The sequence below is a fragment of the Callithrix jacchus genome, chromosome 7 (assembly GCF_049354715.1).
Source record: "Callithrix jacchus isolate 240 chromosome 7, calJac240_pri, whole genome shotgun sequence".
Taxonomy (NCBI): domain Eukaryota; kingdom Metazoa; phylum Chordata; class Mammalia; order Primates; family Cebidae; genus Callithrix; species Callithrix jacchus.
In genome coordinates, this window is record NC_133508.1 from 31,611,538 (window position 1) to 31,624,928 (window position 13,391).

The 13,391-nt window shown below is 36.3% G+C and overlaps 1 protein-coding gene across 27 annotated transcripts in view; it reads right to left on the reverse strand.

Moving 5' to 3' along the window:
* Window positions 1-13,391, reverse strand: part of ARHGAP12 (Rho GTPase activating protein 12) — a 116,543-nt gene that overhangs the window by 39,849 nt on the left and 63,303 nt on the right. For 14 of the 27 annotated variants that reach the window (XM_078329846.1, XM_078329845.1, XM_035307107.3 and 11 more), the window contains 3 exons: window positions 9,833-10,096; window positions 2,425-2,565; window positions 1,102-1,182 (listed from right to left, as the gene is read on the reverse strand). Coding sequence is in view for 22 of the 27 variants with exons in the window: in XM_078329837.1 (XP_078185963.1) it covers window positions 1,102-1,182; window positions 2,425-2,565; window positions 9,833-10,096 (486 nt within the window). In the remaining 5 variants the exon portion in view is untranslated. The remainder of the gene's footprint in view (window positions 1-1,101; window positions 1,183-2,424; window positions 2,566-9,832; window positions 10,097-13,391) is intronic. The other 13 variants (XM_078329848.1, XM_078329847.1, XM_078329843.1 and 10 more) reach the window with 1 other exon arrangement.

The window sequence follows — 13,391 nt, forward strand, 5'->3', positions numbered from 1 at the left end:
AGACTGCTGGGGATAAATTTCTTAGTTTAGTTTCATTCTGAAAATGTCCTTATGTTACTTTAATTCCTGAAGGGTATTTTTGCTGCAGAAGGGTTCACAGTTCTCTTCTTCCAGCATTTGAAAAATGTTATGCCACTTCTTTCTGGCTTCCCTGGCTTCTGATAAGGCACTCACTTCAGTCAAATTATTATCATCCTAAAGGTAATGTGTTGTTTCACTGAGAGGCTTTTAAGACTTTGTCAGGAGGAATGGGGTTCTTAAGATTTCAGAAATTTTGATTATCATGAGCCTGGATTTTGGGTTTATCTTATTTGGTGTTTATTTAGCTTCGTGAATCTACTGGTTTGTCTTTTGCCAAACTGGGGCGTTTTCAAATACTACTTCTTCAAAGTATTTTTCCGCCTCACACTCTTTCCTTTCTCCTTCTGGAACTCCAATGAAAGGAAGGTTAGAACTTTTGTATTTTCCCACAGGTCTCTGAGGCACTGTTCTTTTTATTTTTTTCCCAAAATCTATTCTCTCCGTTGTTCAAACTAAGTAATTCCTACTAACTTATCTTCAAGATCATGGATCTTCTTCTTTTTTACCACCATTCTGTTATTGAGCCACCTAGTATTTGATTTTTGGCTCTAAGATTTCCCGTTGTTTCTTCTGTGTATCTTCCATTTCTTTGCTGAGACTTCCAATCTCTTCATTTATCTCAAGTGCGTTTACAATTGCTTGCTGTAGCACTTTCATGAAAGCTGACTTAAAATCCTATGGGATAACTCATTCATCCCTGTCATCTTGGTGAGTCACCAACCTACTGATTGTCTTTTCTCATTCAAGTTCAGATTTTCCTGGTTCTTGGTATGACAAGTAATTCTAGGTTATATTTGGATGTTTTGAGTACTACAAGACTTTGGTTTCTATTTAGGCATATTTTAGCAGGCTGTGAACCCTGTTTATGTCCAGAATGCACAACTCAGCCTGTAGTTCAAAATTATTCCTGCTACTTTGTACAAGTAGAATAAAGATTTTAAAATAAATCTGCTGAAACCATCTCCAGGTATTACTTCATCTACTATTTTTTAATAGAAATTTGGTGTTAAGGTTTATTACCTTTGGCAATTCCCATTCTGATCGAGATCCATCTGCACTGTAGTAATATTGTCTACCTTGATCATCGACATGCTTGAGCCACTATAAAAACAGAACAGGTGTTTTTAAATTAAATTTAGATTAAAGTGAGTTTAAGCTACTACTATCAGAGATACTAGATTAAATGCTTATGAATTTTATTCTACTTGCTCAAGAACATTGCAAAAATTTCTAACTAACCAATTATACTAACAGACTGGCAGCTTAAGTTTGGTAAGAATAATTATACTCATTATTAAACAAGACTTTATTTGCTCTCTCTTTCCTCCAATGTCTGGCTAGTTGTTCAAGCACCACTTAACAACGAACAACATATAACATAAAGATACACAGATGTACATATGCACTGAAACACAGGTACACTCCCATTCTGAACACAGGTTTGAGAAACTGACAAAAGGGAATTGCTGAGTTTATCTACGTTGTTTTTTTTCCAAGGAAAACTTCTAATAAAGATTCCTCAGAGCAAAAAAAAAAAAGGGAATTGCTTTTCAATTAAGTGTACAACTAAACAATTTAAAGCCTAATTTCATGCAAACCTTTAGGAATTACTTTCTGTAGTCAAACATAACAAAATTTAAATAACTGCAACAACAGAACATCGTGCGATATAAGAAAGAAAATACGAGGGGAAAAAAGGCTACGTATTGCTACTACAAACATATGATACTGAGTATGAAATAAATGAAAAAACTGCTTCTGTATGTTCTAATGCCAAATAATTGAGGCAGGAAAGAGGGATAAAAGCCTAGCCCCATTTATTCCCAAGCATATCTTCTCAGAACATGCCCAATCAACCAGCTGTTTTCTCAAATGATACCAGAAGCAATACACATACAAAATGTCAATATTCATTTCCAAACTAATTAATCATAAAATACTAGATTCATGGTTTTTGTTTTACATAAATTTGATTGTAACAGAAAAAGGAGAATAGGTAGTGAGGCAATGTATAATAACAGCACAGAGAGAGAACTATTTCCAAAAAACTATTCCCTCAGAAAAATACAAAGAAATATGCCTACTGAAGAAATCTAAACAAATAACATTTAACAGGCGTACACTTAAAAGGTCTTCCTTGCGTATCAAGACCACAAAAATCACTATCATCCTTAGCAATTTAAAACCATGAATCAGCAGTTATTCTGCATTCTCATATTGTCAATTGGCATGATTATGAAGTGATGATAAAGAACATTTTCATAATTTTTCTTAAATACTACTAAAACTATTTTATGAGAGAATTTTGCCAAAAAACACTAGATGAGAAAAAAAAGAATGTACCTTTTCATTAGTATAGTCACTGGTATATAAGGTATGCCCACGTTCATCCAACTCTTCTGACCAACCCTTTGGAGGAGAACCACACTGACTATCTGACTGGCTGTAACAAGTGCTGTAGTAGTTTTCTTCTGATGAAAGAAGCTACAAATAGTCAGAAACATAAGATTTTTCTTCTTTGAATATAAATATGGAGCAGTTGAAAGTCTAATAAATCAATTTTACTTGACTGTAAATACTAAGATATCTAAAATATATTTGATATTTGATTCTGAAAATAAATTGATGTCTTTAAATGGTACACTGTAAGTGGTGAGGTAAAATTAATAGCAGTTATTTTATCACATTAGTGCAATCCTAGAAAAATTCACCATAATAAAACTGAAAACAATGTTTTCAGACTAAGGAGAGACTGAATGTTCTTAAATGCTGCTTTTGAACTAGAATCAAGTTTTAAAATGAGAGGAGTGGGTATATGTACACATATTTATGTGTAAACAAAGGAGGAGATAAAGGAACTTCATTAGACTGAGCTCCCTCTCATGTACCACAAGCACATAGCCACATGGCAAGGCAAACAACACTGCTCAATAAATACATCTTGAACTATTTTTCTATAATTTGTGTTATATTTTATTGGTAAAATTTTCTAACTCACTCAATCAAATGCTTATTAAAGACTGCTGGAAACCAAACTTCGAAACAAGAAAAAATAATATTGAGAAAATTCAAATATAACACAGAGAGACAAATTAAAAATTCTGTATAAAAATAATATAGGAGCCAGGCACAGTGGCTCACGTCTGTAATCCTAACACTTTGGGAGGTCAAGACCAGAGATCATTTGAGTGCAGAAGCTCAAAACCTGCCTGGGCGACATAGTGAGACCTCATCTCCAGTTTTTATTAAAAAGAAGGAGAAGAAGAAAAGAAAATAATATAGGTACACATGATAAACTGCAGACACATGAGAGAAGTAAATTAGAAGAAAGGGAAAATTTAGCAACTTTTAATGCCTACTGACAAGAGGCACTATAATATGACTGAATGGCAATTTGCTTTCTACATTTAAGAATTATTATTATTAATAAGAATTATTTATTATATGCAACAAATAATTCTATTACCTCTAGGTAGAATAGTTTTGGCAAGTAAAACTTACTCATTCAGACTATATTTTCTATCATCATAATTTGGTCTTAAACACTAAGAGGGGTAGATTCTCAACATTGTAGTTAAAGACATAAAGAGCCTAATATTAATATGTTCACAAAAACATAGACAACTTTACAGAAGCACTGCATAAAGTGAATTATATATGTTTTACAACAAAAACATTTTTAAGCATTGAAAACCTAATTCAAAAATCAGGAGTTTCTCTTTATTTAACTGAGGCAACTTAAAATGCAAGCTCATAGATGAGAGAAGTGCAATAAAATGTTTGGAAAGAGAAAAAGGGCAATTGAATTAGTAAAATTAATTGAAGAAATAATTAAAATCACAGAATCAATTTTTCGAAGACATAAGTATCTAGCTGACAAAATTCTCATTATATAATTTTCCAGCTTTTGCATAGTAAATTTGATGTTCTCTTCTACCATGAAAAGTAACCTCCAATATCTTGATATGCTTTATATTATACTACAGAAACAGACTTTAAGATCTGGATATTCTCTATTGAAAAATAGTTGTTTAATCACAGTTAAATAAAAGTTAAGATTATTTTTGGTGCACATTCTACAAATGTTAACTATTCTAAACCTAATAACTTCATTCAAAGGTGTAACCAATTCAGTAACTTTGGGATCTATTCTGCAACGAAGATAACCTAGTACAAATATGAGTGGGCTATGACAGATGTTCCATTTATTGTAGAATGGCAGGTAGGTATCCCAATTGATCATCTGAACAGCAACTGCTAAAAATGTTACATAAAATGCTTTTTTAAAATAATCCATGAACAAAAGGTTAATTAAATACTCAGAGGTCAAAAGCAAAGTGGAAACAAGAATCAACAGTGTCACAAAGAATAAAAAAGACGTGCTTTCCTCTTGAAGGCATTTGCCAGACCCCAAACTAAAATGTTAGTTTTCAAGACCATGCAGGAGGGTTAAAGAACTGGACTCAAGATTAACAAAAGCAGGAAGTCTGAAAGGATATCCCGCAATACAGAGCTGGGAACTCCAAAGACTTATACCCACAAATTATGGGTGAACCATAAATATATCTTACCCCTTTATTCCACACTAGGAAAATCAAAGAAATTTTTCCCAATAATTAGAGAAAAATAAGGGGACTCTCCAGCCACAAGAGTCTTCATGAAATCCAGATTACTATTAACACTACCTGTGTGGCTTATAAAAACTGAAGCTAAAGATGTACTTTTAAATATTCACAGTTTCCCTAGGCATCCGGCAGAAGAGACTCACCTCTGAAGGAACCCACCTTTAATCCCAACATTAAAGACTTCCTACTTATGAATTTCCAAGAACTATAACTTCACATTAAAACAGATACACTCTCAAAACACCCTGAGTGACAGTCACCAGAAAAACGGTATAATCGGACTTTCTAAAACTTTATGTATGGAAATTAACAAAAATAATTGAGACCATCCAAGTCAACATGGTGAAACCCCGTCTCTACTAAACATACAAAAAATTAGCTGGGCATGGTGGCGCGTGCCTATAATCCCAGCTACTGAGGAGGCTGAGGCAGGAGAATTGCCTGAGCCCAGGAGGCGGAGGTTGCGGTGAGCCGAGATTGCACCATTGCACTCCAGCCTGGGTAACAAGAGCGAAACTCCACCTCAAAAAAAAAAAAAAAAAGAAATTAACAAAAATAAAATAGAAAACAAGACTAGAGAGATACAACAAATAAATGCAACAAATAATCTTCACTGGATCCTTCATTGAAGAAAAAAAACTATGAAGGATATTACTTGACAACTGAGAAACAATAAATATTAACCAGGTATTAAATAACATCCTAATATTCTATGTCTTGGGTATGATAAATGTATTGTGGTTTTGCTAGAACAAGTGCTTATACATAAAATATATTATCTGCTTTAAGTCGTTCATTACACACATGTGTGTATGTGTTTGGGCAGGTGAAGGACGAGAGAGAGACAAATAAAGCAAATGTGGCAAAATTTTAACCATTGGTAAATCTAGATGAATAGTACATGGCATATTAATGTTCACTGTACTACTCTTTCAAATTGTTGAAGGTTTAAAACTTTTCAAAGTAGTGATATCAGGAAATTCTCCCAAACAAATAAACTCCCCCAAACAAATTTAAAATATAACTTATTAAAATTCAAGGATTGGCTTAACATCAAATGAAGGTATACACAAAGAGAAAAACACCAAACAGAAGCCGGCTAGATCTTGAAATACTGAAAATGAAGCATAGAGAGACATAGATGAACACCGTGAGATTAAACATTCATCTAATCAAGGCTCTAGAAGAAGAAAGAGAATATGGGGCAAGCCTATATACAGATACAGCTAAGAATTTTCCAGAATTGATCAAAGACAGGACTCCTCAAATTCAGAAATCCCAACAAAGTCCTGGCAGAAACTAAAAACACCTTCACCAGTCATGTTATGGTAAAAATACGGACATATGATCTTTAAAGCAGCCAACAAAAAGAGACAAACTATGCTTAAAGGAAAGACAATCAGATTAACATTTGAATTTTCACCATCAACAATGGAAGCCAGAAAACATGAGAATAAAATCTTTAATGAACAAGGAAAAAATAAAGAAGTAAACAGTCAATTTAGAACTATATAGCTATGTTCTTCAAAAGTAAAAGCAAAATAAATAAATTTCTAGACAAAAACTAAGATTCTATTACTAACATACTCTCATGAAGGAATTTAAAAGCACGTACTAATGGCTCATGCCTGTAATCCCAGCACTTTGAGAGGCCAAGGTGAGAGGACTGCTTGAGCCCAGGAGTTCAAGATCAGCCTGGTCAACATAGTGAAAGCAGGATACAAAAAATTAATATAAAAAGTTAAAAAAAAAATAGCCAGGCACGGTGGCTCATGGGTGTAGTCCCAGCTACCTGGGAGTCTGAGGCAGGAGGATGGCTTGAGCCTGGAGTTTGAGGCTGCAAGGAGCTAGGACCACAGCACTGTACTCCAGCCTGAGTAACAGAGCAAATCTCTGTCTCCCGCCAAAAAAAGGCTCATATTTATGATAGAAGAAGAAAAAGTGAGGAAACAAAGTGGTAAAAATCAGAATTAATTCTAAGAGTCATGTACAACAACAAGGGAACTAAAAATAGAGATATAACATATGATAGCAACAGCACAAAAGCACACGCATATCCTATATTGCTTTAAGGAACAAGAAGATAGTGATTAACTTTAGACTATGAATAAACTACGCATGTTAAAGCTACGTATTGCAGTCCTAGCTACTGGAGAAGCTGAGGCAAAAGGGCTGCTTGAGTCCAAGAGTTTCAGTTTGAGTCTATCGTGGGCAACATAACAAGATCCTGTCTCAGTGGAATCTCAGGCCTCTACCCACTAGATGTCAGTTGCATGTTCCCCACTGTGACAACAACAAAAAAATCTTCAGACTTTACCAAATGTCCCTGGAAGGCAAAATCAGGCCCTACTTACAAATGATTCTTCTAGGGTAATAAGTACTACAATAATAAGCTTCTTTCTATGTTAAGACAGAAGAGCCAACAGTTGTTCCCTCTCAAATCCCACTAAAATCACAACAGCAAAATATTCTTAAAATGACGTAAACCCAAAACAACAGTGAGAACAGTCAAGCAGATGAACAAAAATGAAGGAGAGTGGGGGAAAACAAAACCTGACAAGCTTACAGAACAGAATCTGCTAATGGCTCAGGAACTGACGATATTAGGTATTTCTAAAACTGGGGAGTGAAAGCAGTGGTACTAAAATAAGGACTAATATTGCCAGAATCTCCTTCCACATACCTAGCTGCTTTGTGTGTAGCCCGTCCCTACCCTAGCAGAAGTATAAGTACGGAGAGTTATTCCCTCTGAGGAGGAAAAAATATTAAGATTCTGAGTTGGGGGAAAATAGACACAACAGGGACATGGATACCAAGAGAAAGAAGGAGACTGAGAGACCAGGTGCAAAATGAATGCCAACACCAAGACCCAGAAAGCCCTTACCTTGTAGGCAGGAGATCTAAAGACATCTGTGGAGATTCTTATTAGTCCAAAAAGAAAGACCTAATGGTTCTAACACAGGAGACTCCCCCACAAAGGGCTGACCCAGATCTCCATTAAAGTTCAAAATGCCTCACAATTAGAGAAAATTATTTCCATCCTAGAATTCTATACCCAGGAATACTATTAAATAAATATGAGAGCAAAAGACAGATATTTTCATACACGCATAGTCTCCATTTTACCTGCTATATATACAACCTTTCTCAATAAGTCACTGGAAGATGTGCTCCAATCACTTTGGAAATATTTATCTTCATACAATTTGTACAGAGACTAGTAATGTAAACTGAGACCCTGTAAAAAAGTCACTGTCAACTATTTACTAAAATAGAAAGCTAAGAAACATGTTAAAAGTTCCTATGTATAAATTATTTTAATCTATAGTTTTTCCTAACTCTCCAACATTGTAAGATTTTACTTTATTACTGATACACTGGGTAGTTTATTTTCAAATCTTTCTAATGTATAGTTCAAATAAAATCTTCCATTTTTTTTTTTGAGATGGAGTCTCACTGTGTTGCCCAGGCTGGAGTGCAGCTCACTGCAGTCTCCACCTTCTGGGTTCAAGCGATTATCCTGCCTTAGCCTCCCAAGTAACTGGGATTACAGGCGCCCACCACCATGCCCAACTAATTTTTTTTTGTATTTTTAGTAGAGCCGGGGTTTGACCATGTTCGTCAGGCTGGTTTTGAACTCCTGACCTCACGTGACCTGCCCACTTCAGCCTCCCAAAGTGCTAGGATCGCAGGTGTGAGCCACCATGCCCAGCCAAATTTTCCTTTCTTATTGTAGTTAAACATGAACAATTTTTCTGCTTGTACTGCCGTGTAAGTACTGCACGCTAATCAATTGGGCCACTGGAGCTCCATCAACGATTTTTCTATTTTTGCTCTCACTTGAACACTAAAAACACAAGTTACTACCAAATTAAAGCTATAAATAAACCAACTGAGAAATGGGACAAGAAGAGAGTTAACTACAAAAAGCTTTTGGAGTCTGCTAAGTACAAGATGTGTTTCCTGATTTTTCCAGCTCCTATCTACCTGAAGCCTACTTTTATTTGTACGAGCTAGCTGCTTTCTATAAGAGCAGGATGTCCTATGCAGGTGGAGGAGCTCAATCTACTAAATGACAGGATTTCACTCTGTTCCATCAATCCTACAAGTTACTCCTGTACATCTAAATAGCCCTAAAGCCTCTTGCCAGACTACTGAGATAAGTGTTTCTGAAAATACAGCTGGCCAATTCACTGCACCATCCTGCAAGAGGCATGGAGGAAGGCAAAACCAGAAGGAGAAAAAGAGTATAGAAACTTATTAGAGAAAATGATTTTTAAAGTAAATTGTTAGACTTAACAGAATAATTCAACTGTAGCAAAGAATTATAATTATTTCCCTTATAATAAGTAAAAAAAATGGTCTTGTACCACAGATTGACAAAGAAAAAAACTGGGAAGTAGTCTGGTAGCCATACTAAGCCAATAGAGAAAAATATTATTTCCATTTATTTAGCTGTGTCACATCACATGTTTTCTATTTTTTTCTAAAAAATGTCACTGGACAGCCAGGTGCAATGGCTTATGCCAGTAATCCCAGCACCTTGAGAGACTGAGATAAGAGGACTGGTTGAAGTCACGAGTATCAGACCAGCCTAGAAAACATGGCAAGATCCAATCTCTACAAAAAAAAGTTTAAAAAAATTAGCCAGTGGCATGTGTCTGTGGTCCCAGCTACTAGGGAGGCTGAGGTGGGAGGATCACTTGAGGCCAGGAATTTGAGGCTACAATGATATATCATTGCACCACGGCTCTCCAGCCTGGGCAACAGAATGAGATTCCATCTCTAAAAAAATTGAATTAAATTAAATTTATAATATCACTGGCTTGTGCAGTAACAACTGAAATATTATCTTCTAAAACGTAAGGGAGTGCACTGGCACTAGACAACTTAACTCCAGTTCTGGAACAAGTTCACATACTATCAGATCAGCAGATATCCATTAGTCAGAGATTAGGAAGTAGTTAGCAATAGTATTAGTAAAGCTTGGAAATAATTTTTAACGATCTTAGAGATTCAAGTGTTCTAACATGCTGACAATAAAAAAAAACTATTTATTTCTTTGGTTTCTGAATAACGAAAAGAGAAAATCTGGTAACTTGTGGTTGCTCCTTAATTACTCATACCTCTTGATCCCCTGGACTTTGGAAATCTCCTTTGCTAATGCTTGCATCCCGCGTCCAACGAGGTGGTTTCCAAGTTCTTTCCTGTGTTCCTCTGTTATAATAATAGCAACGCCCTGAGCTGTCTTTATGAGTTTCCCATTCTCCATTAATCTGAATTGCTGGGCTCCCAGGAAGTGGGGGAAGAGCAGACTGGGATATTTTCAGTTCTTGAAGATTAGCATAGACAGGAGAATCTGGCCTTCCTTGATTTGGAGGTGTGGTTGCCTGTGAAATAAACATTTTTAAATTTCATGTTTAAACTGATATAACATTTAGATCAAAATTAAATGAAACAGAAGATTTATAAATACTAATTCATTTAAAAACATATATACAGGTACGTATATTCTAAGGAAATAATAATTTAACAGTTTTAGTATTCATAGTTTGATTGAAAATTAAAAGCTTCAAACTGATTCCAAAGTATGCATAATACTTTCCTTTACCTGAATGAATATGTGATGAACAGCCAAGAGTCATGAGTTCTAATTTAAGATCTAGCACTAACAAGTTGGGTGATATTGGGTAAGATCACTTTACCTCTGAAACTGAAATTTTTTATCTCAAGAAATGAAGGAATTGGACTAAACCACCAGGTTTTCTTTGACTCTCAAGTTCTATGATTTTAGGCAATCTTTTTTTTTTTTTGAGACGGAGTTTCGCTCTTGTTACCCAGGCTGGAGTGCAATGGCGCGATCTTGGTTCACCGCAACCTCCGCCTCCTGGGTTCAAGCAATTCTCCTGCCTCAGCCTCCTGAGTAGCTGGGATTACAGGCGCGCGCCACCATGCCCAGCTAATTTTTTGTATCTTTAGTAGAGACGGGGTTTCATCATGTTGACCAGGACGGTCTCGATATCTTGACCTTGTGATCCACCCGCCTCGGCCTCCCAAAGTGCTGGGATTATAGGCTTGAGCCACCGCACCCGGCCGGCAATCTTTTAAAATGTAAAAAGTTTTACATATGAATAGCGCAGTTTTTATTATGAGAATTATCAAAAAAAAGAGTTCATATTCTAAGCTCTAACATTAAATCAGGAATATAAGTGAAACATAAAAGAGGAATAATACTTAAGCTAAGAATTTACTACATTCTATTCCTTCTCAGAGGCTATAAACAAATCATTTAATCTCTCCCTAGCTTCCTTACTTCTGAATTTCCTAACAGTAGAAAAATAAGAATTAGTAGTAACTCTGATTTACATGTGTAATGTTAAGCTAAGCTTTATTTATTTATTTTTAAATATCTCACTAGATGTCAGTCGAGAGCAGGATATGTCACACCCCTCATATAAGGACACTGTAAATCATATTTAGGTTACACACAGAACTTCAGTTGCTGAAGAAAAAAAAGCACGTGCCTGAGAACACCTGCTTATACTATGTATTTGTATTTGCGTGTATATTTTCCTTTTACAACAGAGTTTCTCAACCTTAGCACCACTGACATTTTGAGACACTAAATTCTTTGTTGTGAGGACCACCTTCTGCACTGTGGGATGTTTATCAGCTTCCCTGACCTCCACCCACCAGAAGACAGTGGCGCATGCACACACGCCACACTCCTCACACACATTCTCTCACACACACACACACACACACACACACCCTCTCTGATGTGACAACTGAAAAGCCTCCAGACATTGATGAATGTCCCTTGGGGGCAAAACTGGCCCTAGTTGAGGAACCACTGCTTTTCCCCATAAATCCTAGAATTATATTCAGATGTTCAACTATTTCTGTAATGTAGCTTGAGTTTTATGAATACTTTAAAATACTGAATTTGAAAAGAAGCATGTGAATGAAAACCCTGAATCAGTTTTATTGAAATTAAAGTACTTTAACATCTAAAAATATTTGTCTCTAAATAATGTTTGAGTGTAAATCACAGAATAAGCTCCAACTGCGAAAACAGTAAAAAATAACCCAAAACACAATTACATGTTTGTAAAATGGTCACTTTTGGTCTTCTTACACATGGTAGTTATACAAGTACTGTATTCAGTGATGCACATTTGACTATTTTCCTTAAAATGTTAGCTTCAAATTTATCATTAAACAGCATCTTTTTATGAAGAAAATCTATCCATGGTGAGACAGGTATCATTTCTCCTTGAGATTAATTTCATATCCTAATAAATTTGTTTTCTCTGATAAAAACAAATTCTGTTAATATAAAATTCTATACGGTAAATCATTTCTCAGAATCTAGAATATCTAGAAAATATTTATTTGACCAATATTAAAGATGCTCTTACTTTGCTCCTGATACTTGAGTAGAACTTGGAGAAATAAAGATACCAAGAAACAGCCATTTTCTAAATGATGTTAATGAAAAGAACTCTACAAAATCTTCAAGAAACAATTCCTGTTGCTAAAACAGTTTACTTTTTTTTTTTAACTAAAAGACAGCTTATTTGTCAAATTATTATTATTTAGATAGGGTATCACTGCGTCGCCCAGGCTGGTGTCCAATGATGTGACAGTAGCTCACCGTAGCCTCAAACTCCCAGGCTCAAGCGAGCCTCCCACCTCAACCTCTGTAGTAGCTGCGACCACAGGCGCACACCACCACACTTGGCTAATTTTAAAAATTATCTTTTGTAGAGATGGAATGTTGCCATCTTACCATGTTGCCCAGGCTTGTCTCAAACTCCTGGACTCAAGAAATCCTCCCGCCTTGGCCTCCCAAAGTGCTGGAATCACAGGTATGAGCCACCACACACATCCCAGTTTACAGATATTTATTAACAATCCCAATCGTCCAACACCACCATCATTTGGCAAGTCCCAATCATCTGTTTTAAAGAAGATGAGCCAGGTGTGCTGGCTCACGCCTGCAATCCCAGCACCCTGGGAGGCCAAGGTGGGCGGATTAGGAGGTCAGGAGTTCAAGACAAGCCTGGCCAAGACAGTAAAACCCAGTCTTTACTAAAAATTAAAAAATTAGCCAGGTGTGGTGGTGGGTGCCTGCGATCCCAGCCACTCCAGAGGCCAAGGCAGAGAAATGCCTAAACCCTGGAGGCGGAGGTTGCAGAGAGCTGAGATTATATCACTGCACTCCAGCCTGAGCAACAGAGGGAGACTCTGTATCTATTATTATTATTATTATTATACTTTAAGTTCTGGGATACAAGTGCAGAACGTGTATACCTATGTAGGAAGCATTAGGTATTTCTCCTAATGCTATCCCGCTCCTAGCTCCCGTAGCCTCCCACCCCCTGACAGGCCCCGGGGTGTGTGATGTTCCCCTCCCTGTGCCCATGTGTTCTCTCTCACTGCTCAACACCCACTTATGTGTGACAACATGCAGTGTTTGGTTTTCTGTTCTTCTGTCAGTTTGCTGAAAATGATGGTGTGCAGCTTCATCCATGTCCTTGCAAAGGACATAAACTCATCCTTTTTTATGGCTTTACAGTATTCCATGGTGTGTGTATGCTACATTTTCTTTAACCAGTCTATCATTGACGGTCATTTAGGTTGGTTCCAAGTCTTTGCTATTGTGAACAGTGCCACAATAAA